This window comes from Onychostruthus taczanowskii, unplaced genomic scaffold (genome assembly GCF_017590055.1).
Source record: "Onychostruthus taczanowskii isolate IOZ18803 unplaced genomic scaffold, ASM1759005v1 scaffold84, whole genome shotgun sequence".
NCBI lineage: Eukaryota > Metazoa > Chordata > Aves > Passeriformes > Passeridae > Onychostruthus > Onychostruthus taczanowskii.
In genome coordinates, this window is record NW_024506332.1 from 3,455,236 (window position 1) to 3,481,916 (window position 26,681).

The following is a 26,681-nucleotide window of genomic DNA, read 5'->3' on the forward strand; positions in this document are numbered from 1 at the left end:
CATGGAATGAGGCTGATGCTGGCAAATAAAACAGCTCCAGAGATGTTCTCCCATCCCATCTGTGATTTGTACATAAACCCTGGCCAGCAATGAATGGTGCCCTCTGTGAGGCTTCCCCAGAGCTCCTAACCATAAATTCACCCTTTTTCTGTAGAATCAGCAAAGGGGGAGCCTAGCAGAAAAGCACTTGAAAAGTTTTCCTCCCAGTTGTGTAAAATCAGGGTTTTATCTCCTGCCAGAGTTGCTGTTGTTTAGTAAAGCAACTCCCAGCTATTTGGGGGATTTTTAAAACTTAATTAGTTCACCTTCCTAGCTCCTCCAGCTTCCCAAGAGAGGTCAAACAGGCTGAATCAATTTTCTTTTCCTCGTTTAGGGCACATCCCACATAACAGTGACCTAAAATGCTTTTGTGTGTTATTTCAGACAGGTGTGCCTGACACCCAGAGGTGAGAGAGGCTCCATTCCACCTGCCCCAAAACTGCATCACTCCAGTGCTCACACAGCACCCTGAGCTGAAGGGAGAGCAGCCACGGGTTTGTTTTTCCTGCTGCCTCACTGAAATTGCATTTACTGTTGCTCCAAATGCCTGGGTACGAGTGCAGTAATTTAATTGGATTTCAGCAGAACAAGAACACTTGACCTGACTGAAAACTCCTTCCCAGAAGAGCTGCTAGTGAGTCAGACTGAGTGGGAAGGCTGCAGCACTGCAAGTTCAACAGCAAAGAGCTTTTTGAGCAGAAAAGCATCATCCCAGTTTTACTCTGGGAAGCTCCAGCCCAAACACCTGGAGCAACTCACAGAGCAAGTTCAGGATCTCCTTCCACAGCCCAGAACTGTTCCTCCCCAAACCAAAACAAATATAACACTGCTGACCTTTCAACTTGCTCACTCACCTCTAAAAGCAAACTTGTTTTTCTTGCGGATTTTTTTATTTCAGAAGGGAAATAAAAAGAGATGAACTGTAAGGACAGGAGCTGGAGATTCAGAATGTTTGTTGGTTTTACTCTACAAACCCATTCTTTTTGTTGTTATTGGATTTAATGCTGCACTTTGGACAGACTGAGAGGAAAAATTCTGTCCATAGCAAACCCATGCAGAAATTCCCTCTGCCAAGTTTAGGTCATCCTGGTTTGACTGGCAAGTGCCAATTGTTCATCTCTGCAGGGAGGATGTCCAAAGCTCTCAGTGCTCACCCCTCTGTTTGACACTTTGCACAGTTCACTAATTTAATAAGATGTTGAGAATGTGTGCTTGAACCCCAGAGATATTTGTGGAAATGTCAGACTTGGTGAGCTGAAGGTTTTTTAATGTGACAGAAGCCACCACCCCCTTTTCTGCAGTCGTGACTTTGTGTGAGAGGGAAAAAAATGAAAGTGAAAATATTCAGCATTTTCCCAGAGCAATGCAGTAAACACTGAAACTTTTCAGCTGTGAACAATTCCTTCTTCTGTGTTTATTTTTAACTGGAAGTTTTAACCCCTCTCCTTTCCCTGAACAGTCTCAGCTGGGGTGAGTCAGAGGCTGCTGCTGTCAGTGGTTATCCTTTGCATTCCTGTCTGCAGAGCACCAAAGTGGAGATTTCTCACCGGGGAAAAAAGGTTTTCCTCATCCTTTGCGTTCTGCAGCAAGCCCAGACATTGCAGTGTCTCCCTGACTACGAAGTGCAAGTCACTTACCTCCCTCTCAGAGTAGAAAAATAGATCCTCGTGGAGCTCTCCATCTGTCAAGGCAATGATGACACTGGCAGTTCTGTAACCTGAACACACAAACCTCCTTAGTGCCTGCCTTTGCTGTGCTGCTTGAACCACCCCAGGAAACATCCTGCCCACAGGGCACAGCCCTGCTGCAGCTTCAGGCCAGGGAGTGAGACTGCAGCCATCAAAAACCCAGTGCAATTTGCTCCTGGTTTTATTCAGCTCAAGAAATCCAGAGGGGCTTTTTCAGCTTGTGACAAAAAGCTCAGTTGGGATTTACACAAAGATGGTGGGGAAAGGGCCTGAAATCCTCAAGATTCCTGAGCTACATCAGGAACATCATTAAAGCTTTGCAGCCTTCCCTTCCAAACCAGAAAGTTTTTACATCAATTACAGGGAAGGAAAGGACATTTTTCCAGTTGTCTGCACTTAGTGTTGGTTTTAATAATTGCTGGTTAAGAAAATCTTTTACCTAACAGCTTCTCCGTGTATTTTTGTTTCAGAAGGAAGAAGAAATGGCTGCCTGAGCCCTCCAGAAAAAGTGAGGTGCCAGTTTTGGTGAGGGTGGGAACCTGCAGCCAGCCTGGCTTCCCCCTTTTGGCCTGAAACACTTTAATTCCAGCTCCTCAAAGCTCCACTTGCTCTTTTTCCCTTTCAGTAATACTTCCCTGACTAACATCACATCCCTGCAAGAAGAGAGGCCACCCCACCCTTCCCACAGCAAAGCTGCATTTTAGATCTGTTAAAGTTTTCAGTCAAAAAGAAAGAGAAAAAAAAGAACAACATTAAATGGGTCAAGAAGGGCTCTCACCGTGAACATTCTCGTAGTAAATCTGTTCACTTGCCTGAAATCAGACCAGAAGATTATCAGCAGTAAATCAACAACAGGATAATTGTGAATATAATAATGGTGAACAACAATTTGTGCAGCAGAAAGGAAGGGACAGTGGCAGTGGGGGTGTCACACCTGCAGCTCTGCTGTCTGGTTCTCAGAGCAGGGTTTCACAGCCTGGGGTTCTGATTTCATTCCTGCAAGGTCCCAAAATCAGCCCCAGAGCTGTCTCCCACTCTGAAAACCCTACCCACTTTCATCCCTGAGAAACACCCTAGGCTAATATTTCCAAATATTCCTAAACATCAGTGCTAAATATTCCTCAAGCTCCAGATCAATTATTCCAGCTGCAAATAAACCAACAGCTCTGCTCTTTCACCTGAGGCTCTGCTCTGTCATTTCAGTGGTGGGACAGCACTTTCAACAGCCCAAACCCCTCCCAAATTCCACGTGGGACAGAGGTGGGAGGGAGTGAAGGAGCTCAGCTGTAGAGAAACGCCTGAGCTGGTAAAATATATAAAAAACCTGCCAGAGGAGAAGGCAATAAGGTCTGCAGTTACTTGGCCACCCCAGGTGTGAGCTGTGACCTCAGCCCAGGTGGGACTGAGAGCTTCCCACCCCTCCTGGACACAGAGCCACTGCCTTCCCCTAAGCAGAAAAAGGCAGAAATAAAGAGAATTAGCAGAGTTTGCAGCTCCAGCACGGAGCCCTTGCAGCAAAGGGACAGGGTCCCACTCACCCACCGGGGAATTTCCACCCATCCCCAGTGCTGGACAGCTCCTGAGGGACAGAGAGCCTGCCCAGCCCTGAGCCTGCCCCTCAAATCCAGAGTTACCCTCTCAAATCCTTCGTGCATGTACGTGTCCCCTCCTGGCAGCACCTTCTGCAGCTCCTCCAGGCCCTGGCGGATCTGCTCCCTGCAAGGAAGGCAGGCACTGTCAGAGCCACAGAAAGCCACCAGGGTGTCCTGGCACTGTGACACCCAGCAGAAAGCCACCAGGGTGTCCTGGCTGGCACTGTGACACCCAGAAGAAAACCACCAGGGTGTCCTGGTACTGTGACACCCAGCAGAAGGCCACCAGGGTGTCCTGGCACTGTGACACCCAGCAGAAGGCCACCAGGGTGTCCTGGCACTGTGACACCCAGCAGAAGGCCACCAGGGTGTCCTGGCACTGTGACACCCAGCAGAAGGCCACCAGGGTGTCCTGGCACTGTGACACCCAGCAGAAGGCCACCAGGGTGTCCTGGCACTGTGACACCCAGCAGAAGGCCACCAGGGTGTCCTGGCACTGTGACACCCAGCAGAAGGCCACCAGGGTGTCCTGGCACTGTGACACCCAGCAGAAGGCCACCAGGGTGTCCTGGCACTGTGACACCCAGCAGAAGGCCACCAGGGTGTCCTGGCACTGTGACACCCAGCAGAAGGCCACCAGGGTGTCCTGGCACTGTGACACCCAGCAGAAGGCCACCAGGGTGTCCTGGCACTGTGACACCCAGCAGAAGGCCACCAGGGTGTCCTGGCACTGTGACACCCAGCAGAAGGCCACCAGGGTGTCCTGGCACTGTGACACCCAGCAGAAGGCCACCAGGGTGTCCTGGCACTGTGACACCCAGCAGAAGGCCACCAGGGTGTCCTGGCACTGTGACACCCAGCAGAAGGCCACCAGGGTGTCCTGCACCCAGCAGAGGTGGCTGAGGGACCCTGGGCTGTCCTGGCACGCAGGGCACAGAGGGGGAGCAGGAGTTACCCCGGTGTTTGCACAGGGTGGGTGCCTCCCCGAGGATGTGGAACACAGAGCTGTGCTCCCCCCAGTGCTCCCAGTGCCTGGGGAAAGCAGCCCAGCAGCACCATCCCCGAGGGCAACATCCACACATTTCTTACATTTCTTCCTAAATAAATATTCCCTGCTCAAAGCTCAGCAGCTGACTTGCACCTGGCTCCCTCTCCTCACCCGTTTGCTGCCTTGAGCACGCAAACATCATCAGCCAGCTGCAGAAAATGGCACAGAGCGTGCTGGCACCTCCAGTTTGTGTGGAGCTGCATCTCCAGCTCCTGCTCCAGCTGTCTGGGAGCCTGAAGCCTTTCCCAAGGGATTATTGTGACTCAGGGTGTGTGGTTCAGCTCCTTCCAGGGGTGCCAGGCACGGTGGCAGACCAGGGCAGCGATTTGTTGTTGCTCTGAGTGACAGACACCAAACTCTGGCAGCCAAGCAAAGACCAGGAGCCCTCAAAGCAGGATAAAAGTCTGCAGTGTGGGGTGTACCTGAGCAAACTGCAGGGCCACACAGGTGTGCCAGGAGTCACTTTTTAACCCCTTCAGAAAGGGCAGTTGGTGTGCTCACACAGCCAGAGCTCACGCTCAGAGGCTGGCTGCTCAGTCTGCACAGCAGAGACCCCCTGGGGAGCAAAGGCTGCTTTTACCTGAGTTATCAAACTTCCAAAAACCCATTTTTCCACCTGTGAGAGCCCAGGCTAGTCAGACACTCTCACAAGGTTCCTCCTCTCAGGGCAAAGCAAAGCTGGGTGTAAAATGGAGCATTCCCTGTGATCCAAACTATTTCTGAGAGGTTAATACTGACATTTTCAAGTATGCAGCCAAAGTCATTAAAATTTGTCAGTCCAGACCCGTTAGAGTTTTGCCAAAAGGAATTCTCAGCACCCTCAAATTCAGCTGAAACACCCCACAGAGGCAGGGAAGCTCTCCCAGGTGAGAGAGGCCAGCACAGCCCTCATTTGGCAGTGCCCAGTAAAACCCAGCTGGCTCTGAGAGCAATCCCACAGCAATCCTGCTCCCAGCCAGCATTTCTGAGACAGCTGGGTAAATATGGAATACATTCCCACACGGGGAACATTTCAGTCTCAGAGCCTGAGCAGAAAGGAGATCCCTGCAGTGGGGTTTGCTCCCAGGGTGGGACAGCAAGAGGCAGAGAACAGCTTTTGCTTTGGCAGCCATGAAATAAATGTGGATTGTTCTTTTCATCCCTGTCGCTGCAGAAAGTGGCAGGAGATGCTCAGGCTGCCTGGGTTTAAGGGCATTTTCAAGGCTGCTGTGAGTGTGCACTGCTCTGTAGGAAGGCAGCCAGCTTCCTCCCCATGGCAGCTGCTCTGGTATGTGATTTCAGCCATCCAAGATGTAAAACACATGCTGACTTATACACTCCACACATGTGGGATGTATATTTTTGCTCCACGTGGCAATGAAGTTAACAGAGGAAGCGAGAGCGATTTAAGGACCTCATCCAGCTCTCCTTGGAAGTCAGAATAAAATAATAAAATTAAAGAAAAAAAATCCATCCTGTGGATTTTCCTGGGATTAACTTGGGGGTCTGTAAGGGGGTGGCAGGGATACGCTTCACAAACAAGGCAATCTGGTACTGCCAAAAAATCCACCCCAAACTCTCTTTGGCTGTGACACACCTTCAGACCTTCGAGGAAATCACATTCCCCTCTAGCCAGGAGCGTGGGTGTCACCTCTGCCTTCCAAGCCTGCTTTTATGGGAAAGGAGTTTCACCTATCTGCTGGAGAAACTCCCAGAGGATGCTGCACAGGCACTGAGTCTGCTTCTCTGACAAAATCCTGAATCCCTGGGCAGTGCAGGCTCCCTCAAGGAAACCAGTGTGAGCTGAAACCCTGACTGAAGGACTTTTAGGAGTTGGAATTAAGCAGGGAACCTCTGCCCTGAGAGGCCTTAGTGCATTCTAGCAGTGAGGATGGGCTCTACCAGTGCAGTTGGGAAGCACAGAGGTGCCACAACACGTTCCCAGTGGGATAGAAATCACTGAGGAGGGTGAAGGAAGCTCCAAGGACACAGAAGCTGCTGTTGACCTTTAAACTTCTCCTTACCTGTCTTCTGTTAACCTCATTAGAATTGTCCCTCTGGTTGAAAAAACAATGAAGGACATCCTCAGCTGAGGGCTGGAGGAGAGAAAAAAGTGAATTAATGAAGTGGTCAGAGTACAGCTCTGTGTGTGTGACACAATCACACCCTGCCAGCCCAGTTACAGCTCAACAGCATGAAAATGTGTTTTGCCCTGGGCTTTGTTAGCCCAGGGAAACCTTGGGGAACCCTTGTAAAGGATGCAGAGAACACTGCCATCACAGCCTTGGGATTGTTAAAGCAGCAAAGGTTAAATGCATCCTGAGACAAGGGAGGGCTCGTGGTGTTTGTCACAACACATTCCGTGCCCTGTCCCCAGGGATTCCTCCTCCAGGGCCTGGAAGCCACGGCCACAGGCTCTCCCTGCAGCCCCAAACTCCTGCAGCTCAGGGACAGGAGGATTCCTGCCCCCCAGCTCTGACCCAGGGAAGGCAGGCAGGAATAAATGGAATTATTTCATCTGCCCCCTTGCCCACGGAGCAGGAGGGGGGTCAGTAGAGGATGGGAGGAAAGCCCCAGAGCCCTTTCTGCACCACATTCCCCACGGGAAGAGCAGGGACTGGGAGGCACTGGGACCCCCCGGGCCCTCCTTACCTGATGAACTTGCGGGCCAGGTGCTCCACAAAGTGATAGATCTCGTTCCAGTGGTGCAGGACGCTGCCTGACCTGGGGACACAAGGGTGACAGGGTCACTTCTCTGTCCCACATTGCTTCACTTTGCTCAACACCCACTGCCCCTGCTCTTCCTCCAGGGAGATCAAACTGGAATTGGCATTTCCTACTCGACTTTGAGAAGCAGGAATCATTCCCGCTCCATGCAAGGCTTTGAGGCTGCCCTTGGCAGCAGCTTAGGGCAGTTAGGCTGGGCTTTAACACAGCTTTAACCAAATAAACCCCCTGTGAGTGAGGAGCTGCCTCTCTGCACAATGTTTTAGATTAATTCCACCCACTCACTTCCAAACCATTGCACAGGGCTTTTAGCTCAAGTGTATTCTGAGAATTACATGCAGTTGGAGGAACAGATTATTAAACTCCTCCAGTGTTTCCACTGTGCCAGAGACTATGAGAAGTAAAACACCTTAGTCCACATCTCAGCTGCTCTGGTTAATTCTTTTACACCTCAGTTAAAGACAAAACAAACTAAATTTGCTCCTCAGGAGAATAAACCACGGGGTGTAATGGGGTTGGTTTATTCTTCTTTATGTTGTAAGAACGAGGAAAAAATTAGGTTAATCAGAATCTTTCAGCACAAAATGCCCCTTCTGGCATAAACACTCCTGTGAATGCTGGAATATTAATATTGGGGAAAAAATTTCTTTCCTAGAGTTGGAAAATAAATGTGTCATCACTTATTCAATTCATTGAGTACAATTAGAAATATTTATAGGGGAAAGAACCATTCCAGCTTCAACAGAAACTTCACTGATCTGCAGCCTGAGGAAGAAAAGGTGAATGTTTGAGATGGTTTTTCACTTCCCAGGAAGGAAAGGCCAAGGAGCTGCTCTGTGCTGGCTCAGCTCTGGGGGTGCCAGTGGAGAGGCAGAGCAGGTCCCCAGCCTGGCTGCTCAGGGAATAAACCACAGGGTGCAATGCCATGGTTTATTGCTATTTATTATTATTATTTATTTATTTAATGCCAGTGGAGAGGCAATAATAATAATAATAATAATAATAATAATAATAATAATAAATGCTGCACCTGCAGAGGAGCATGCAGAGCTCATCCTGGGGGTCCCAGACATTTCCTGCCCCTTCCCCCACAGCTGCTTTCCATTCTCAGCCATTCCCTCCTGCTCCACAGTTCCTGGAGCTCCTTTCCCTGTGTGACCCCCCTCTGTCCATGCAGAGATGACATTTACCTGTGGGGCTGTGCAGCATCTCTTTATTGAGCTCTTAAAAAAACCCCACACACCAGCCCAAATGAGGACCTTTGCTCAGGTATAAAAAAAATCCAGGCTCTGTGCAAAACCTCTGACCCTGTGCTTTGCTGCACAAAGGACTGGAGCCCAAAAGCATCACTTTTGATGAGTTTAAGGTGCCTTCCAGACACCCAGCATCAGCAGCAGGTGCTCTCAGTGCTGAATTCTTCCTTCCTTTCTTTCCTCAGCCCAGGACGTGGCACGATGGCTTCCAACACACACAAATGTTTATCAAGGAGGAGCAAAGGAACACCAAAGAGCAAAGTTCTTGATAAACCAGTCAAGAGGGAAAATTGGCATCATAAGAGGTGAGGGGTGACACACAGCAGGACTTGCTCTCAGACAGGAAACTCAAACCCTGCTGCGTGCAAACCCCAAACTGAGAGAACAGAGACACACAGAGCTCAGCCCCAGGTGCAAATTCCCCTTGGATGGATGGGATAACTCAGAGAGCTTGAATTCCACAGGCACTCCAGGCACAAGTAATTTCCTAGAACTGGCCTGGAAAAGAAATATTTATTGTCTTTAGGTGATGAGGCATAAAAACCACTTGACTTTATAGCAAGGGTCACATCAGTCTCCAGAAGACATGGAGAGCAAGGCTTGGTTAATCAGAAACCAATTAATCCTTGCTTCAGTGAACCAAATGTCACTTTAGACCATACATTCACCTCCCAAAATGAAGGTTCACTCTTTTGCAGAGCACACACTGTCCTTCCTGCACAGCCATTCCCACCTGGGCCAGACTGCTCAGCCTGCCTGGAGTCCTTTTCTCCCTCTCCTGTCAGGGGCCAGAAATGCCCAGGCCTGCACTTAGGAAAAAACACTCCTTGTAAATAAAGTGCATTTTCTGAATCACACTTCAGACTTCTCACGTTCTTCACTCGGCCTAAAATGGACAAAGCCAACACAACCAGCAAAAAATGGACAAAGCCAACACAAACAGCAAAAAATGGACAAAGTCAACACAACCAGGAAAAATGGACAAACCAACACAAACAGGAAAAATGGACAAACCAACACAAACAGGAAAAATGGACAAAGCCAACACAACCAGCAAAAAATGTATAAATTCAACACAACCAGCAAAAATGGACAAACCCAACACAAACAGGAAAAATGGACAAACCAACACAAACAGGAAAAATGGACAAAGCCAACACAACCAGGAAAAATGGACAAAGCCAACACAACCAGAAAAAATGGACAAACCAACACAAACAAGAAAAATGGACAAAGGCAACACAAACAGGAAAAATGGACAAAGCCAACACAACCAGGAAAAATGGACAAAGCCACACAAACAGCGAAAAATGGACAAAGTCAACACAACCAGCAAAAATGGACAAACCAACACAAACAGGAAAAATGGACAAACCAACACAACCAGCAAAAATGGACAAAGCCAACACAACCAGGAAAAATGGACAAACCAACACAAACAAGAAAAATGGACAAAGTCAACACAACCAGGAAAAATGGACAAAGCCAACACAACCAGGAAAAATGGATAAACCCAACACAAACAGCAAAAATGGACAAACCAACACAACCAAGCTTTCTGCAGCCAGTGCAAAGCTCACAAAAGCAGCACCAGCTCAGTGCCCACCTCCCCGAGCTGTGTCATCCAGCAGCCACACTCTAAAGGACACTTCCTTTGCACAGTGAGGCAGGACAAGAACTCTGAGTAGCATGAGCATTTCTAAAGTCCAACTGTAAGATAAGAAAAGCCAATTTTCAAATAGTTCTCTCCTCATATTCCCAGAAGGAACAAGATGATCAGCGAGCCAGGGCTTTGCAGCTGAATGGCTGATGCTTTAAACTTGCAATTTAAGAAAAGACTCATCCTGAGGATGCCAGAATCTCTTCTGGAGAAGGGCCCAATAAATGGAAATTAAACCCAAGTGAACCATTCTCTTTAACAAGAGAGTGAGACATTCAGTGGCCATCTCCAGAGTTTTGTACCCTTAAGGGGAATGCAGGTGTGGAGAGAGACACTGCAGTGGCTCCTGCCCTTCAGCAGGTGCCCTCCTCCTCTTCCTCCTCACTGGGACAAGGTGCTCCAGAACCCAGAGCTGCAGCAGCTCCAGCCTCCCCAGCCTTGGTCCTCCTTGCACTTTTTAGACTCCACTTTTCCATTGCTGCTGTTGCACCTCTCGGAGGAGCTGTGGGTTTATCCAGGTCACCATCCAGAAGGGTCACAGAATGAAGCCCACACTCCTACACCAAGACCTCACGTGAGTGAAGTGCTCTGCAGCTGGCAGGAGGACATGAAGACACTTGGTTCAGAGGCTGGTGTTGATCCAAAAATCTCCTTAAGCTTTCCTGGGTTTGGACTAACTCCCAGAGGTCTCGTGGCTCTCAGAGATGCCATTTACCTGAGAAGCTGTGCAGCATCTCTTTATTGAGCTTTTCAGAAACAACACAAATGAGCCCAAAAGCATCCTCTGCCTTCCCAGATCCTGCAGGAGCAGTTCTGAGAGGCCTCCAGAGCACAGAGGCTCTGAGAGGTGATGCAATCCTTGGAGGAAACGCTGTTATCTCGTGCCACGCTCCACACCAGACAGCTCACTGCCAAACCCTACAGGTCACAGACCCACAGGGGCTCAGGTCAGAGCAGGACAAGCCTCCAAGCCCAGCCTCAGTCCAAGAACATTCCTCTCCTCCTGGCTGGCAGGGGGTATGCAAAAAAACCCAACAACTAATAAACAAGAAGCCATGACTTCATTTCTATTAATCAGCAGATAAAGTGCAGAGTGCTGCAGGCACACGCTCGGTCCTGGCTGGAAGGGAGCTCCTGCCCATTCCTTTCACCAGGAATGCTCATCCCAGAGGCATCACTGGGTAAAAAACACATCCACAGGTCCTGACTGGCAGGGATTTCACACATGAGCTCAGCTCTCTGCAGTTGCCTGCCCTTGGCAGAATTGGGAGTTAATTATGTTCCTTCAGGCAGAAAGGCACAAAAATGCACAAATTTCTCCACCCTGCCTTGCTGGCATCCCTCAGCCCTCATGCTAACAGAGAAAAACCATCCCTCCACATCCTTGCAAGGTCCTGCCACCCTAACCAGATGCACACCTTGCTCTGGGTGCAGGCCTGATGCTGAGAAAATCCCAAATATTCCAGCTGTGCTGGGAGAGGGGAGGTTTGGGCACCCTGTCAGCTTGGGGTGGTCACAGTCAGCAGTAATTAATCACATTGAGAATATTTTTACAAAAAATGGACAATTTGTCAGCAAGGACAAACGTTTGGGCTTTTTAGCAACATCTCACTGCTTTCCTCATTGTTCTGTACCTGAATTTGCACCCTGTGTTAATTCCTTGGCACCAACTCCTCCAGTGTGTGGAGCCTGAGCCCACAAATCCTCTCAGCACCACAGAACACAAAAGGAGAGACCACCCTGGACCAGCCAGTAAGCCAGGCCTAAATTCCACAGCACTGGGCTTATCTTGGTGTGACCTTCACCCTGAGGTGCTCAGCAAAGAGGTGAGCACAGCAAAGAGGACACAACCCTAAACAGAAAACAGCTCCTCTAAAGGGCAAGCAGCACCTCCAAGCAGCAAATTAAAGCTACTCCAAATAACTTAAAAGTACTCCAAATAACATAAAGCTACTCTAAATAACATAAAGCTTGAGTCTAAATTGAGCAAAATAGACACAGTTTGAGATTTTGCCATCAAAGGACAAGAGGCATGGTCTCTGGAAGGTTCCTCACCCCGGGCAGGGGGTGGAACCAGATGAGCTTTAGAGACCTCGCAGCTCAAACCATGCTGTGATTCCATCAAGGGGTTAAAGGAAATGTGATAACCAGCTCCACCACAGTAAATCTCTCACCAGTGGTTAAACAACCAGGTCCAGGGGTGCATTTTACTCAGGAACAGCTGAAAAGCCACCGTGCTCCTCCAAGGAAATTCTTACATCAGATCCTGTTCATTTCTGCACCAGAAAAATCCCAGGAACAGGAATTCTGCAGCTGTCAGAGCAGGCTTTTGTTGGATACCTTGATACCTACACTGGGGCCAGCCTGCCTGCTTTAAAGCTTGTGTTTGCACCCAAATCCATCATCCTGTGAGGGAGGCTCAGAACTCATGGGTTTTAGTGGGGGAACAGCACAGAATTTGAATTAAGGACCTGCTGAAGTTGCATTAGCTCAGAGGTGTAACACAGCACATCCACGAGATGGGAGAAATCCTTCAGTCCTGCTTCAGCTTCCAGGGAAATGCAGCTGACAAAAGCTCTCTGCAGCACAAATCATGCTCTGGGCTTGTTTGGGTTCAGGCTTTTTCCATTTGTAGCAATATAGTTATTCCAATGAATAACTGAAAATGAACGAGCCAGGCAGATCTTTCCACTGAATAAAATAAATAAATCTTCCCCCTGGAGCATCAGGACCACTGGCACACTGAGGCAGCCAGTGTCTCAGTGCTGGGTTTCACCCAGTATTTTGTAATAAAGGGTTATGTAATTCCAAGTCATTTACACTGATGGAATGTGGGAGCTACTGCAAAACACTCCAGAGGATCAGTCAGAAACTTTGTCTGCGAGTGCTTTTGGCAACTTGCAAATACTTTCCTGTCTCTGAAATTTATGGTTGTTCATGTCAGTGCCATGGCCCTGGCAGGCATCACCTCCACTGTTTCCAAGCCTTTGGTTCAAAAAAACTGCTCTTGATCAAGAAAATCAGGACAACCATTTCAGCTAGTATTTTTGAAAGCTTTTTTTTTTCTTTTTTAATTGTTGTATTGCTTTGGTATGTAGCTTTCCAAAGCTCAGCACAAAATGATTCCACATTGCTCCATCCACATCTGCAAAAAGCAGCACTCCTACAGTGCCAAGGAGGTGACAGTGCCACAATTAGTGATGAAAAAGTGAGGCAGGAAGTTATCTTCAGCAACAACAGCTAAACACTCAAAATATGCATTTGATTAACTGAAGAAACAAAGAAAGTGTGACTCAGCTAGGGAAAAGAAAGCTCTTTAAAAGAGGCTCTCGAGCTGCTCTCCATCCCAGCAGCTGAGTTCAGCCCCCTCCCAGGGGAGTAGCCCCTCTCTGGGCTGGTTTGTACCTGGAGCTGCTCAGGGGGCACAGGGGCAGGGACCCAGCTCGGGGCCACGAGCAGAGCTCCCTGCTCCTCTCAGCCCTGGAATTGGTGCCTGCAGGAACAATTCTGCACATCCCAGCTCTGGAATTGGTCTCTGCAGGAACAAACCTGCACCCCTTGCACATCCCAGCCCTGGAGTTGGTGCTTGCAGGAACAATCCTGCACATCCCAGCTCTGGAGTTGGTCTCTGCAGGAACAATCCTGCACATCCCAGCTCTGGAGTTGGTCTCTGCAGGAACAATCCTGCACATCCCAGCTCTGGAGTTGGTCTCTGCAGGAACAATCCTGCACATCCCAGCTCTGGAGTTGGTCTCTGCAGGAACAATCCTGCACATCCCAGCTCTGGAGTTGGTCTCTGCAGGAACAATCCTGCACATCCCAGCTCTGGAGTTGGTCTCTGCAGGAACAATCCTGCACATCCCAGCTCTGGAGTTGGTCTCTGCAGGAACAATTCTGCACATCCCAGCTCTGGAATTGTTCTCTGCAGGAACAATCCTGCACTCCTTGCATATCCCAGCCCTGGAATTGGTACTTGCAGGAACAATTCTGCACATCCCAGCCCTGGAATTGTTCTCTGCAGGAACAATCCTGCACTCCCTGCACATCCCAGCCCTGGAGCTGGTGCTTGCAGGAACAATCCTGCACATCCCAGCCCTGGAATTGGTGCCTGCAGGAACAATCCTGCACATCCCAGCTCTGGAGTTGGTCTCTGCAGGAACAATTCTGCACATCCCAGCTCTGGAGTTGGTCTCTGCAGGAACAATCCTGCACATCCCAGCCCTGGAGTTGGTGCCTGCAGGAACAATCCTGCACATCCCAGCTCTGGAGTTGGTGCCTGCAAGAATAATTCTGCATTCCCTGCACATCCCAGCCCTGGAATTGGTGCTTGCAGGAACAATCCTGCACCCCTTGCACATCCCAGCCCTGGAGTTGGTGCCTGCAGGAATAATTCTGCTTTCCCTGCACATCCCAGCCCTGGAGTTGGTGCCTGCAAGAATAATTCTGCATTCCCTGCACATCCCAGCCCTGCAGTTGGTCTCTGCAGGAACAATCCTGCACCCCCAGCTCTCGGGGGAGCCCCAGGCTCCCCGGCTCGGGGGGAAGGCAGAGGGGTCCCGGGTGCTGCCCTGCTCCCAGGCACTGCTTGAAGAAACTCGAGAGCCCACTCGAGCTCAGCACACACAAAGCTCCCACCCTGGGACAGTCTGTAACGATGTGATCACATAAAAACAAAGGGATTTAGGCACGGGACCTACTAAAGAGTTATCACAACAACAACAGAGCAAGAGTCGGGAGCTGCAGAGGTCCCCTGGGGACACAGTGACTCCTACAAAACCCAAATCCAAAGGAAACCTCCTCGGTACCAGCCCGTGCCCAGGGAAAGAGCTCAGTGGGAAAGAACAAAGCAGGACTGACTCACTTGTCCAGGATGAAATACAAATCGAATCCTCCGTAGCAGGCAGGGCCACCGTTCTCCCTCTTCCCCCCGTGACCATCGCAGGTGAGGGTAAAAACTGCGAGGAAGGCACACTGGAAGCCAAATCTCAAGATGCTTTGCTTTGCAATGGCCATTATATCCAGAGAGGAGGAGAAAAAGAAATCTCTTCTTCCGAGGCTCCTTTATTTCGCAGGTTTCTCCACAAAAGCCATTCAATAGCCTTTAAAAGGTAGAGATGTATATTGTATTATTGTATTCCTTAAAACTCCACTCGCAACAGTTGTCCACAGGAATTGCAAGACTTTTCCCCCTTGTTTCCCTCGCACTTCTGTTTCTCGGTTTCAGATTTCAAGATGCACAATACTGTATTTCACTTTTTTTTTTTTTTTTTTAAAGGGACTTGACCCTCAGTCTCCCTCGCAGCTCTGGGAAAGCAGCACCATTGTTTGCCAGGAGCAGCAGCAGCCTCCTCACAAATCTCGCTTTGTCACGGACTTCAGAAAATGCAGGGAGGGTTTGTGGCTTCCCCCCCCCCCCCTTTAATTATTATTGTCATTATTAAAGATGGCAAGCTCTGCTTTTCCTTAGCAAGAGAAGCTCAGAGAATGCCATCTCGTGGCCGCAACTGCAGCTCGTTCACAGCTGCGCCGGGACTGAGCGCTCCCAGCACGGAATCCCAGCCCAGGCTGAGTTAGGACGGACCTAAAGCCCAGCCCACCCCACCCCTGCCCTGGCAGGGACACCTCCGGCTGTCCCAGGCTGCTCCAAACCCTGTCCAGCCTGGCCTTGGGCACTGCCAGGGATCCAAGGGAGCCGCAGCTGCTCTGGGAATTCCATCCCACCCTCACAGGGAGGAATTCCTTCCCAAAATCCCACCTAACCCTGCCCTCAAGGCCATTCCCCCCATCCTGTCACTGCATCTTTGTTCCCCATAAAGACAGAAGAGGTGTGCAGAGACATCTCTGCTCCCCACACAGAGAAGTGCAGAGACATCTCTGCTCCCCATAAAGACAGAAGAGATGTGCAGAGACATCTCTGCTCCCCACAAAGACAAAGAGATGTGCAGAAGACATCTCTGCTCCCCACACAGACAGAAGAGATGTGCAGAGACATCTCTGCTCCCCACAAAGACAAAGAGATGTGCAGAGACATCTCTGCTCCCCACAAAGAGAAGTGCAGAGACATCTCTGCTCCCCATAAAGACAGAAGAGATGTGCAGAGACATCTCTGCTCCCCACAAAGACAAAGAGATGTGCAGAGACATCTCTGCTCCCCACAAAGACAGAAGAGATGTGCAGAGACATCCCTCCCCACAAAGACAGAAGAGATTGCAGATGACATCTCTACTCCCCACACAGGCAGAAGAGATGTGCAAAGACATCTCTGCTCCCCACACAGGCAACACCTGAGTTTAAAGACCTTTAGAATCTTGGGGCAACTTCACAGGAGTGCAAAGCCATGCCAGGCTTCCCGCCTGGCATTTTCTCACTCATTGCTCAGCAGTGCCTGGGCTTATCAAAGCCTGCCCCAAATCACCACCCTCACCAAACTCAGTTCAACCTCTGAAGCCTAAACTCTCCCTGTCTCCTTCCACAAACAGCACCACAGGCTCCAAAAGCAGACAGGAGAGCTCACAAGGAGCACCATTCCCCACTGAGGGAGCCCCTGTACCAGTAAAAGCTGAACTGGAGGTGCCAGGGGCTCCCAAATTTCCCTCCCAGACCCTCAGGCCACACCAACAACCCCAAATCCCCTAAGTGCCAACCCCTGGTGAGTGGAGCAGCTTCAGTGGGGGTTTCAGGGGATGCAATGCCCCTGTGTCAGGCTTTGCTGCTGCCCTGCACTGCTCAAAGCATTACATTTGTCTTTAAACAAACAGCACCACAGGCTCCAAAAACAGACAGGAGAGCTCACAAGGATCACCATTCCCCACTGAGGGAGCCCCTGTACCAGTAAAAGCTGAACTGGAGGTGCCAGGGGCTCCCAAATTTCCCTCCCAGACCCTCAGGCCACACCAACAACCCCAAATCCCCTAAGTGCCAACCCCTGGTGAGTGGAGCAGCTTCAGTGGGGGTTTCAGGGGATGCAATGCCCCTGTGTCAGGCTTTGCTGCTGCCCTGCACTGCTCAAAGCATTACATTTGTCTTTAAAACACCCCTGAGCAAAGCTGGAGGAGGAGATCAGATTCTCTGTGTAGCTGTGGGGTCAGGGTGACACAAGGCCCAGGATTCCTTGGGGAAAAGCCAAGGAATGAAGCATCAGGTGGAGCTGTGAGTGCTCTGAGGTGGAGGGAGCTGCTGGCCAAGGGGAACACCGAGCTTCACCCTGAAATTCTGAATTCCTTCAGGACTAATCCTCGAGCGTGTATTTTTGTGTATTTATGATCTGCTAAGAGCAGCACCAACACTCCCATGGGACACAGGAGGGGGGTTGGAATTTGTCTGCCCTTTCCCCCCACCCCCCAAAAAATGCCAGAAACAAAACCGTGATGAAGATTGCAGGTTGTGTGTGAGAGACCTTGGGAAGGCTGAGTGTGTTCTAGTCAATAATGAGGTGTTTTAATTGCACACAGCTGTGCAAAGTCAAGCTCCAGCTGGTGCCTTTGGGTTTGGGAGCACCTTTGGGTGACTCTGGGGGTGTTTCCCTTTGGCTCCCAGGGGTCTGACCTGGCTGATGGGTAATGGTTTTTGTCAAATCTAAAAATCCCACTCCCTGCTTTCCAGGGGACCTCAGGAAGCTGTTACAGCACCGTGTGGAAGCTCCCCACACTCCCAGTGTTATTCCCACAATGAAATGATCTCTGCACAGGAATTCCTGCCCGCTGCAGACACCTTGGAGTCCCTGCTGTGTCTCCAGTGCTGTCACTCAGCACAGCTGAGCTGGAAGTGGCAGCACTGCACTCTCCTGGGGCTGTGGCATTGCGGGCTCCTCTGGGTGGGATCGAGTGCCTTTTCCATCTCAGTTGTGCAACTCGAGGCTGACACTCAGTGGCCAAGAGGATTTCTTTCTTCCCTGGACTGCTGTAATTTTTCAAAGATTTGAGCAACAAGAATCCCAGCCTTGCTTTATGTTAGGGACAGAACAACTCTGTAAATCCCACAAAAGAGACTTCCCTTCCCCTAAAAAAAAGAGAAATTCATTGTTTTTCACTTCTTTCTATCTGCCTTTTGTGCCCCCTAGATTTTTAATGTGAAGCATCTTTCCCCAGGCAGGGAGGGAAGGTCCTGCCTGTAAATGCCTTGTTTGTGCCTTGCCCAGCTCTCTGGCTGTGCTGGGATGAAAAGAGCAGTGAAAGGGCTCAAATGGAGCAAAATATTTTCGTGGAGGTGTTCTTAGATGAAAAAGTGTAGAGTAATGACAAACAGGCTGGAGTTATTCCATGATGAAGGAATTTAATTGAAAGCTCTGCTCACCAACTGATCTGTTCCAGTACTCAATCCTCAGGAAGGAACCTCTTGGAAGAAGAAAGCCAGGGAATAACTCCAGCAGGGTTGGATTTGGGCAGCAGCTACAAGGCTGCTGCTGGAGCATCCCACGAGGCTCAGGAAAGGATTTACACAAAGTTATCATTGTGGCAGTAGGTGAGGGCCAGATATTGAAGGACATCGAGCTTGAGGCACGATCCGAGATTGGATTGGGGTTCTTCAAAAACAAGGAAAGAAAAACAATTACCACCAGACAGACTAAGATGCTGTTAAGTGCTCTGGGTTAAGTCAGCAGTCAGCTCTGAGCTGAAGGACAGAGGTGCTTAGAAACACCATTTTTATTGACTGGGTATTTCAGGGGAGCTCAGTGTGGCCAAAACACTCTGAGCCCAAAATTAAGCCCCATTAAGTTGTAAGGGTTTGCTGTGGGTCATTTATGGGGGCTGTGACCCCACCCTGTTCCAGTCCTGATCTGCAAAGATGTCAAATTCTTTGTGCAGCTGCTGCAGCCCTGGCTTTCTGTGGGTTTTGAGGTGGAAGAGCAGCAGTTGTGCATTGTTCATTCCCCCAGGAAACAAATGCCAGCTCACTCAGAGACAGAATTCCTTTGTTTGCACTCACCATGAAGTTCATAACCCACGTAAGTTGAGAGCCCTCTGCACATGGAGAAGATGTCTGGTCCATATGATTCGAGGTCACGAATGGTTCTCCTGACGAGGGTGAACGTGATCTCCTTTGCAGGGGGTCTTGGACGGTTCTGGTTCTAAACATCAAACACCAGCATTCAGCAAGATCAGTGCCCTGCTCTGTTTAACTCCTAGTTGTCATAAACATTTTAAGAATAATCTAACTGAGCTACAACATTGGCCAATGGAAGCATCTGAACAAGGGTATTCCAATTTTCAAAAGCTGAAAGTTACATTGTTGTAAAATGTCGTTGAAATTGATAAAAATATCGAATTAATGGTGTGAAACCTGGTCTTTAAAGTACCTGTTGGTTTTGAAAATAGCAAGGTCTCACTTTGCATTAAGTACAACTTTGCAAGTAGCTGCTCCTTCTCAATCTTACCCTGATGTCTGCAGCCAGCTGGGGAAGGGCATCAAAGCTGGGCATCTCTGTTCTGTTCATTATGGAAACGTAGCAAGCTCTCTCTGGCAGCACTTTGGTTGCCATGAAGCCCTGTAAAATGAAGTTATTGACCGCATGGAATTTAATCATTAACACTGGAATTTCATACATATTTTTTTAAAGTAAAAAACAGTTTTTACTGAATGTATGAGCCGCTCTCTGAACAAGAGACTGCACTCACTGTGTCATAGTTCCAGATGGTTTTCCAGTACTCATGGTTGGTCTTTTGCTCAATACTTGCCACCAGCCATTTCCTATTGAGGGTCATAATTTGGTAGCCTCCACTAATGGAGATTTTCTTGCTTACTTCAGTCTGTTGATGCTAGAAAAACAAACGAAAGAACACTTAGGCTTTCAAGTGATTTTCTCCCCAAGGCTTTAGAAAAATGAAAGATTCAAGGAGATCTCTGAAGCAGGGAACACAGAAAGAGCAGCAATGTGGAAATTGTTCATTTGTACTCACATAATCAGCAAGGGCTGGAGTCAGGACGAGTCCTAGAAGGACTGCAGTCAAAATCTGAAATGAAAATCAAATACAAAATGTAACTGCAACTCTGGCTGACAAATCTGGTCATGACACTTCTCCTTCCCTTTTCCTAATCTGATGTTCAAGGGTCCTCCTTGGATCCTTTTGTTGCTTTCAACCTGGGACTGCACCAGTGCCCCCAAAGGGAGGCACCCTTGCTTTACGCCAGGGTGCTCAAAGCAGACACATTTCACACTTGCTCTCTCTCGAGCTGAACCTCAAGTTGTTTCTCAGAGCTGTGCAGGCACACACAGGCATTCTACAAGAGTAAAGAGGAGAAAGCCTTTCCATTTCTTCTGCTCTGGCATTCCAGGGAGGGCTTGATGCACGAGTGCAGTGCTGCAGTGGTGCAAAAGCCTTGACAGCAATGGGCATGGATCAGGCTTCCTGCTTTCTGAATAATGTGCAGCCAAGCCGTGAAGAAAGCCTTCCCTCCTCAGCTCCTCTGGGGAACAGGGGCTGAGCTGCTCCTTCTGGAGGAGCACGGTGTCCCCAGAGAAAGCCTTAGTGCTGCACAGAGGCAGAAGCCCTTCAGAGAGAAAAAGGAATGGGTCTGAATCAAAGTTTCAGTGCATAAGGAAGAAAAGCATGCATACTTACAGAGAGATGCATCCTGACTGCAGAGCTGATGCTGCTGAAGGCAGAATAAATGATGTGAGCCTCCCACCTTTTATTTGTTTTCAGAATTAGGTGTGGAAGGGCTGAATGCTGCAATAAAATTATTTTGTCGTTTGTTTCCCTGCTGCATGTCCCTGATAATTATTTCCTGGTGTAGCCACTTGATAAATGTGGGGATTGTACTTTTGGAAATTTTGATCTGCTGGAGTCTGATGATTATGAGGTGGGAATCTGTTGGTAGGCAAAAAAAAAAAAAAAGGTTTTATTGCCTCCTTCAGCAATGCCACGTGTATGATGTTTCTCCTGCTCAAGCATAACCCCAGTGCCAGAGTGGTGTGAACTTTCATTGTGGTGCTCCTTGGAGCTTTTCTTGATGTTCTAATTTTTGGGACAGATTAAAGGAGGTAAGGATTTAGCTGTGTGGATTCCCAGCAGTGTTTCTCTCAATAAAGCATTGGCTGCTGTAGCCATGTTTTGGGGATTATTTCTCTTGGAGATCAGATTAAAGGGGAGATGGTTTGTGGCCTCAAAGGGGAGGCTGGGAAGGCCACAAGAGCCATCAGGGTTCTTGTGTCAGGCTTCACATTCAGGCTTTACCCCAGCTGGGAACTCTGAGAGGGAAACGTGGGAGTGACACTGCTTATATCAGGAATATTGGTTCCCTGACCCAGGCAGGGAACAAGGGATAATCACTCACCCCTGACAGCCTTGGAACATTATCTACCTGTGCCACAGCCTGAGTGGAACAGGACCATTGTTAAAAACTCAGGATAGGCCAGGGTGGAAATCTCCTGGGAATTAAGGACAATCATCTCACCCTGACTCCACAAACAGCAGTGCTAGGTGGGGTCTTTGGGCTGCCCTGGACTGCAGTGGGCTCCTCAAGCTTCTCCTGTGGAGTGGGATGTCTCCTGGAGCTTGCAAAGCCTCACGTTTGCAGTCAAAATTTGATTCCCTGAAGACTGGGCTGGCATTCCCCTCTCCTCGGGACTCAACCCTCACCCACTGAGAAATGCAAAGGCATTTGACCCCTTTCAGTGAACTCCAGGGGAATTTTTAACAGGTCCTTCTGCACACATAGATAGAGATGTAAACAGCTCCGGGCCTGTGTGTGTGCATGAGGAGTGATTAGGGTATGAATGCTGCTATCTTCAATCTATATCTCAGTCTTTGTTGTAATTGTGGTAAACGCTATTGAATCACCTTGTAAATGAGTCAGTGTTTAAATGCTCTTAAACCCTTTGCACCCTCACCCTTTGCAGCCCTGGACCCTCTGTATGCCATTCTGCAGTGGGATCCAGCTGAAGAGGATTTAAAGTATGCAGGAGAATTATTTGTTGTGATGATAAATTCATTTGTGTTAACTGTTGTGGACAATTTTTATCATGGAAGCATTCCCTTGAATGCTGAATTGGTCCAAACTTTTATTTTAAAGGATTTTGATGAGGAGGATCTGAGTGCACATGGGGTCTCTCATGCCTCATGGTTCTCCTAAGCTCTAACTTTATGTGACTTGCTGAGACTGTTGGTTTGCCTCTGAGTGCTGAAGGAGAGAATATTGTCCTGTGGACGTGTCACGAGTGTGTGTGGCCCCTGGAACAGAGCCCTTGTCTCTTTCATGGTTCAGCATGTGGAGTTCCATCCCTGCCAAAAGGGAGATTTCTCCCCTGCAGTCCCCACCCCTTTGGCATTTTCACTTTGTCAGAAATCACTAAGAGTTCTCTCAGTGCCAAGAAAAGCTCAAGACCATTTAAAAGCTGCCCAATATCAAGAGTTTTATGAGAAAGTGATAGGTATACTTACAGGGAACTTCATTTGGATGGCAGGCCAGGCCAGCTCTGCTGCTAATTGATGTGTACTCTTACTTTTTATACATAATATCCCAAAGTTAAATCTGAAAATGGGTTTACCTTATTGGCAGGTGCCCTGTGTTCACAGAAGCATGACGAGTTTCCTGGGGAAGTGCTCTGATAAGAGGAGGCTTTGATACCTGCCTGATTGAATTCATGGCATACAGGGAGGTGAGAGAAAAGTGCTCATGGTAAGCTCAGTGTATTGACCAGTCACTTTGAAATGGAAAACAATGATCATCAGAAGCAGAGCAGAGATTCCCAGTAAACTTGTAGTGATGCTTTGTGCCAATGTGCACCTGATTATGGACTAAGGGCTGATTTGAGTATGCCAGAAACCGAGGGATGTTGGTACTAAAGGCAGATTTGTATTCACCTGGATAATGTGGGGCATCCTGCCATTTTTGTGAGAGAAAACAAAATAATCTTGATTGTAAAGATTTGAGCAACAGGAATCCCAACCTTGCCTCATTTTAGGAACAGAACAACTCTGTAAATCCCACAAAAGAGACTCCCCATCCCCTAAAAAAAGGCAATTTCACTGCTTTCCCCTTCTTTCTTTCAGCCTTTTGTGCCACGTGAATCAAGTTTCTTAGTGCGAGGCATCTTTCCCCAAACAGGGAAGGAAGGTCCTGCCTGTGAATGCCTCGTTTGTACCATACACACCCTGGGGCTTGCCCAGCTCTTTGTCTGTGTCCTGTGTTGAGAGCTGGCAATCAAAAGAGCATTTGAAGGGTTTAAATGGGGCAGAAGGAAGACAATAAAAATATTTTTGGAGGGGTTGTTAGATGAAAAAGGGTAATGAGAAACAAGCTGGACTTAATACATAATGAAGAACTTTATTTGAAAGATGTGGTCACCAGTTGATCTGTGTCAGCACTAAATCCCCAAGAACATCTCTAAAAGGAGACGTGAGGGAAGAATTGCAGCAGGGTCTGCCTTGGGCAGCAGCTTGGATCCTCTGTTCTTGATTGAAGAAAGGTAAGGTTTTCAGGCCTTGATATTGCCACCACAGTAATTCAAATTCACAAGTTTGAGGGCATCAAGTGAGATACATGATCCCTGATTCACTTGGGGTCCTATACAAACATCAAAAATAGAAAAAAAAGGGGAAAAAAAAAAGCACTGGCTTAGATGATTTTAAGTGCTCTGTGCATTCACTGGCAGCCCTTAAACCTGGCACATTGCACGTGCCTTTTCAATCCCATTGAGCCCTTTCAGCTGCCAAAGCAAGCCTAAAGCAAAGCAAGCAGTGAGTACGTGGAACTACTGCTAAGGCAGGATGCAACAGCTGGAGCCTGAGCCATAGAGTGCTTTCCAAGAGAGAGCTGGAGACCATCAGCTTGGAGAAAGGCTCAGAATACTTGGATGGTGCCTCAGGATTAACCCCTCTGAGTAAAAGAATTACTTGAATATATTTCAAAAGAATAGTTTTTGACCTCAATAGAAGAACCTCTGTGATTAAGAAACTGAAACTGATTCAGTAGATTTATACACATCTCCATACAACAGCTGCTCTTCTATGAGGATGCACGTTTGTTGCTTGTGTCAATCTCAAGGTGGAAGAGCAGCAATTGTCCATTGGCCATTCCCCAAGGAAAACAAATGCCAGGTCACTCAGAAACAGATTTCCTTCGTTTGCACTCACCATGAACTTCATAAGCCATGTAGGTGGTGAGTCCACTGCACATGGAGAAGACATCTGATCCATAAGACATGAGGTTGCTGACCAATCCATTGGTGACAAAGGTGATCTTCTTGGTAGGCCTTCCAAGGCCAACCTGGTTCTAAAGAACAAATACCAGCATTTAGCACGATCAGTGCAAGGAGCTGGTTCCTGCTAGCCCTATTCCTAGCTCAGGAAGGATGACTCAGGACTGGGTGTTGGAGTCCCAATTGCTTTTAGGGACACCTTTCACTCCCTGGGAGACTGTGGGACCAGTGGCAAGCCTTGAAGGCAGCTCCAAAGGCAGATGGTTTTGAGGGAGCCAAGGTGCAGGAGCCTGAGGGGAAGCGGCAGCACAAGGAAAGTGCTGAAGGGGAGAAGAGGAGCCAGAGCTCCTTCCAAGGCATGTGCTCAGTCACTGCCCTCGCCCCTCAGGGGCACCCGGGCTGTTGGCTGCCAGGAGAAGTCTCCTCCTGATTCCCTTCTGCCCTACAGGTCTTCCTACTGTTTAAAGTGTTGGTTTTTTACCAACTCAGTTGTAAGATTTCAAGGGAAGCCAGTGTTTAGCAAAGGTGAATATGCTGAATGCTGAGAGCATTTGTATAATGTCTGTGCTAATGTGGATGGCTGAACTAAAGAAACATGGTATAGAGTCCTCTTCAAAAAGTTTGAAAGCTTACTAAAATATTTTTTCTACCAAATTGGAATATTTTTTCTTCCTCAATTAGATCTTCTGAAGAAAAAGTATTTTTCTAGACGTTGAGAATGAGACTTGCTGAAGCATACTTAGTCTAAAGTCTTGGTTACTTAGGTAATATAAAGAGTCAATTGAAATAATGATTTAAATAATTGTAAAAATAATCTAACTAATTTGGGACTTGGACTCAAAATGAACCTGCACTAAAGGCATCCAAAAGTGCATACTGTAATTTCTGAAAGCCTTCAAATAATGTACCTGAAAAATATCACTGAAAATAACCATGAAAATAGCAATTAAACTGGCTTTTGATTTACCAGTTGGTTAAGAGGATTTTGGAAAAAGCAGTGTTTCAGCCACAAAAAGCAATTTCAAAAACAGTACAATATCCCAAGCAACTGCTGACTTTGAATCTTACCTTGTTCTCTGAAGTATATCTGATGAGAGCATCAAAGGTGGGCATCTCATTTCTGTTCATGGTGGAAATGTAGCACGTTCTCTCTTGCACCACTTTGGTTGCAATGATGTCCTGTGAAAAAAAAATTCTTGAGCACTTGCAGTTTGGTTTTCCACCCAAAAAGACGGGATAGACTCTGACTAACAAGGTTAACAAATGCTGAGAGGTTCTACCCCTATTCTTGGAGTCTGGATGTTGAGAATACAGAAACATTCCCTGTCCCTGGGCCAGCTGTACCAAGGGCCAGTCTGCCAGGAAAGCTTTAGAAGGAGCCCCCTCGCTGCCACTCACCGTGTTGTAATTCCAGATGGTTTTCCAGGAGAACTGCTCGCTCCTCTGCTCGATAATCACCTCACGTGTCTGACTGCTGAGGGTCATGTTTTGGTAAACACAGGCACCAGAGAAATGGCAGTTGTTACCTGTCTGCTGGGACTGAAAAGCCAAGAGAAAGCAGATATTTAGCATTTGAAGAAAGACAGTGATGTCCCCAAATTTTCTGAAAAATCCCTGCTGCAATGGAAGAAGTGCTGCCTGCTTGGCGAGTGCTGGCACTGCCCTCAGTCTTTTCCAAAGGACCCAGAATCAAGGCTGTGGTGTTGGGCAAAGGATGTAAGAATTCTTTCTATTAATTCAGTGAATCCTTGCTGCATCTGACAGCTGCCATCTGGTGCCTTTAGAGGTTGATGCATGCTAGAGCACTGGCCAGAGCAAATCCACGCTCAAGATCCTGAACAGGAACATCTGCTGACCCATTGCTCTGTTTCATCATCTGCACCCTCAGGCAGGAACCTCTCAAAAGAGGAGATGCCAGGCAAGAAGGACATCAGCACTGGCTTTGAGCAGCTTTGAACCCCCAAACTGGTTCAAGAAAGGTAAGAGCTAAGGTTTTCTCACCTGTCCATTACCATGGAAATTACCAGTGCAGTACTTCAGATCCACAACTCCCAGGACATCGAGGGTAATGCATGATCCCAGATTCAGCTGGGGTCCTTGCAAAGCTGGAAAAGAAAAGAAAATACACCAGGAGCTGATGTCTAAGACCTTGGCTGACCTTCTACAGAAAGGTGGTGGTGTTCCTCAGAGCACACCAGGTATGAATAGCTGCTGCTCTGGGAATGTTTGAGCTGTGCAAGGGACAGATTCTCTTGGAGTCCCCAGTGAGCACCAGCTCTGTGGCTCAGCCTGGAATGCTCACAAAGACCTGCCCTTGAACACCCTTGGGATTTTCCTGTGCAGAAATTGTGGCTCTATTGCACATTGTCCTGAGAGTCCCAATGGCTGGGTATTGCATGGTGAGGCTGCTGTCAGTTCATGGGCCCAAACTCATTAAGCTTTACAAGAAAGGAACTCTTAAGGTTTCGTTTGGATAATTTATGAGGCCTGTGACAACATCCTGTTCCAGTCCTGATCTGCAAAGAGGTTGAACTATTTGTGCAACTGCTGAAGCC

The 26,681-nt window shown here is 48.3% G+C and overlaps 3 protein-coding genes across 3 annotated transcripts in view; all 3 read right to left on the minus strand.

The window, feature by feature from the left end:
- The window catches only part of ANTXR1 (ANTXR cell adhesion molecule 1), a 62,118-nt gene extending 46,983 nt beyond the window's left edge, over positions 1–15,135 (minus strand). Inside the window, exons 1-6 of the mRNA XM_041424751.1 lie at positions 14,848–15,135; positions 6,999–7,070; positions 6,371–6,442; positions 3,362–3,443; positions 2,506–2,539; positions 1,677–1,756 (exon numbers count right to left, since the gene is read on the minus strand). Of these exons, the coding sequence (XP_041280685.1) occupies positions 1,677–1,756; positions 2,506–2,539; positions 3,362–3,443; positions 6,371–6,442; positions 6,999–7,070; positions 14,848–14,999 (492 nt within the window). The 5' untranslated portion in view covers positions 15,000–15,135. The remainder of the gene's footprint in view (positions 1–1,676; positions 1,757–2,505; positions 2,540–3,361; positions 3,444–6,370; positions 6,443–6,998; positions 7,071–14,847) is intronic.
- A 3,283-nt stretch (positions 15,136–18,418) lies between these two features.
- On the minus strand, positions 18,419–20,557 carry GKN1 (gastrokine 1). Its single transcript, XM_041424752.1, is given in 7 exon segments — positions 18,419–18,507; positions 18,912–19,053; positions 19,360–19,470; positions 19,601–19,741; positions 19,883–19,950; positions 19,953–20,070; positions 20,546–20,557. Coding segments are annotated over 7 exon segments (681 nt in total).
- A 2,846-nt stretch (positions 20,558–23,403) lies between these two features.
- LOC121346722 (gastrokine-1-like) lies at positions 23,404–25,611 on the minus strand. Its single transcript, XM_041424753.1, has 4 exons — positions 25,525–25,611; positions 25,195–25,305; positions 24,062–24,200; positions 23,404–23,492 (listed from the first exon to the last, which is right to left on the minus strand). The coding sequence occupies exons 1-4, from the start codon at positions 25,609–25,611 to the stop codon at positions 23,404–23,406; spliced, it is 426 nt and encodes a 141-aa protein (XP_041280687.1).
- Positions 25,612–26,681: the final 1,070 nt, after the last annotated feature.

Bases quoted from the DNA above. Each gene is read 5' to 3' on its own strand.
- LOC121346722 (XM_041424753.1), bottom strand. From the start codon at position 25,611: ATGACCCTCAGCAGTCAGACACGTGAGGTGATTATCGAGCAGAGGAGC. The intron at 25,306-25,524 runs GTGAGTGGCAGC...TTTTTTTCACAG, and splicing joins CCATCTGGAATTACAACACG to GACATCATTGCAACCAAAGT. The intron at 24,201-25,194 runs GTAAGATTCAAA...TTTGTTCTTTAG, and splicing joins GATATACTTCAGAGAACAAG to AACCAGGTTGGCCTTGGAAG.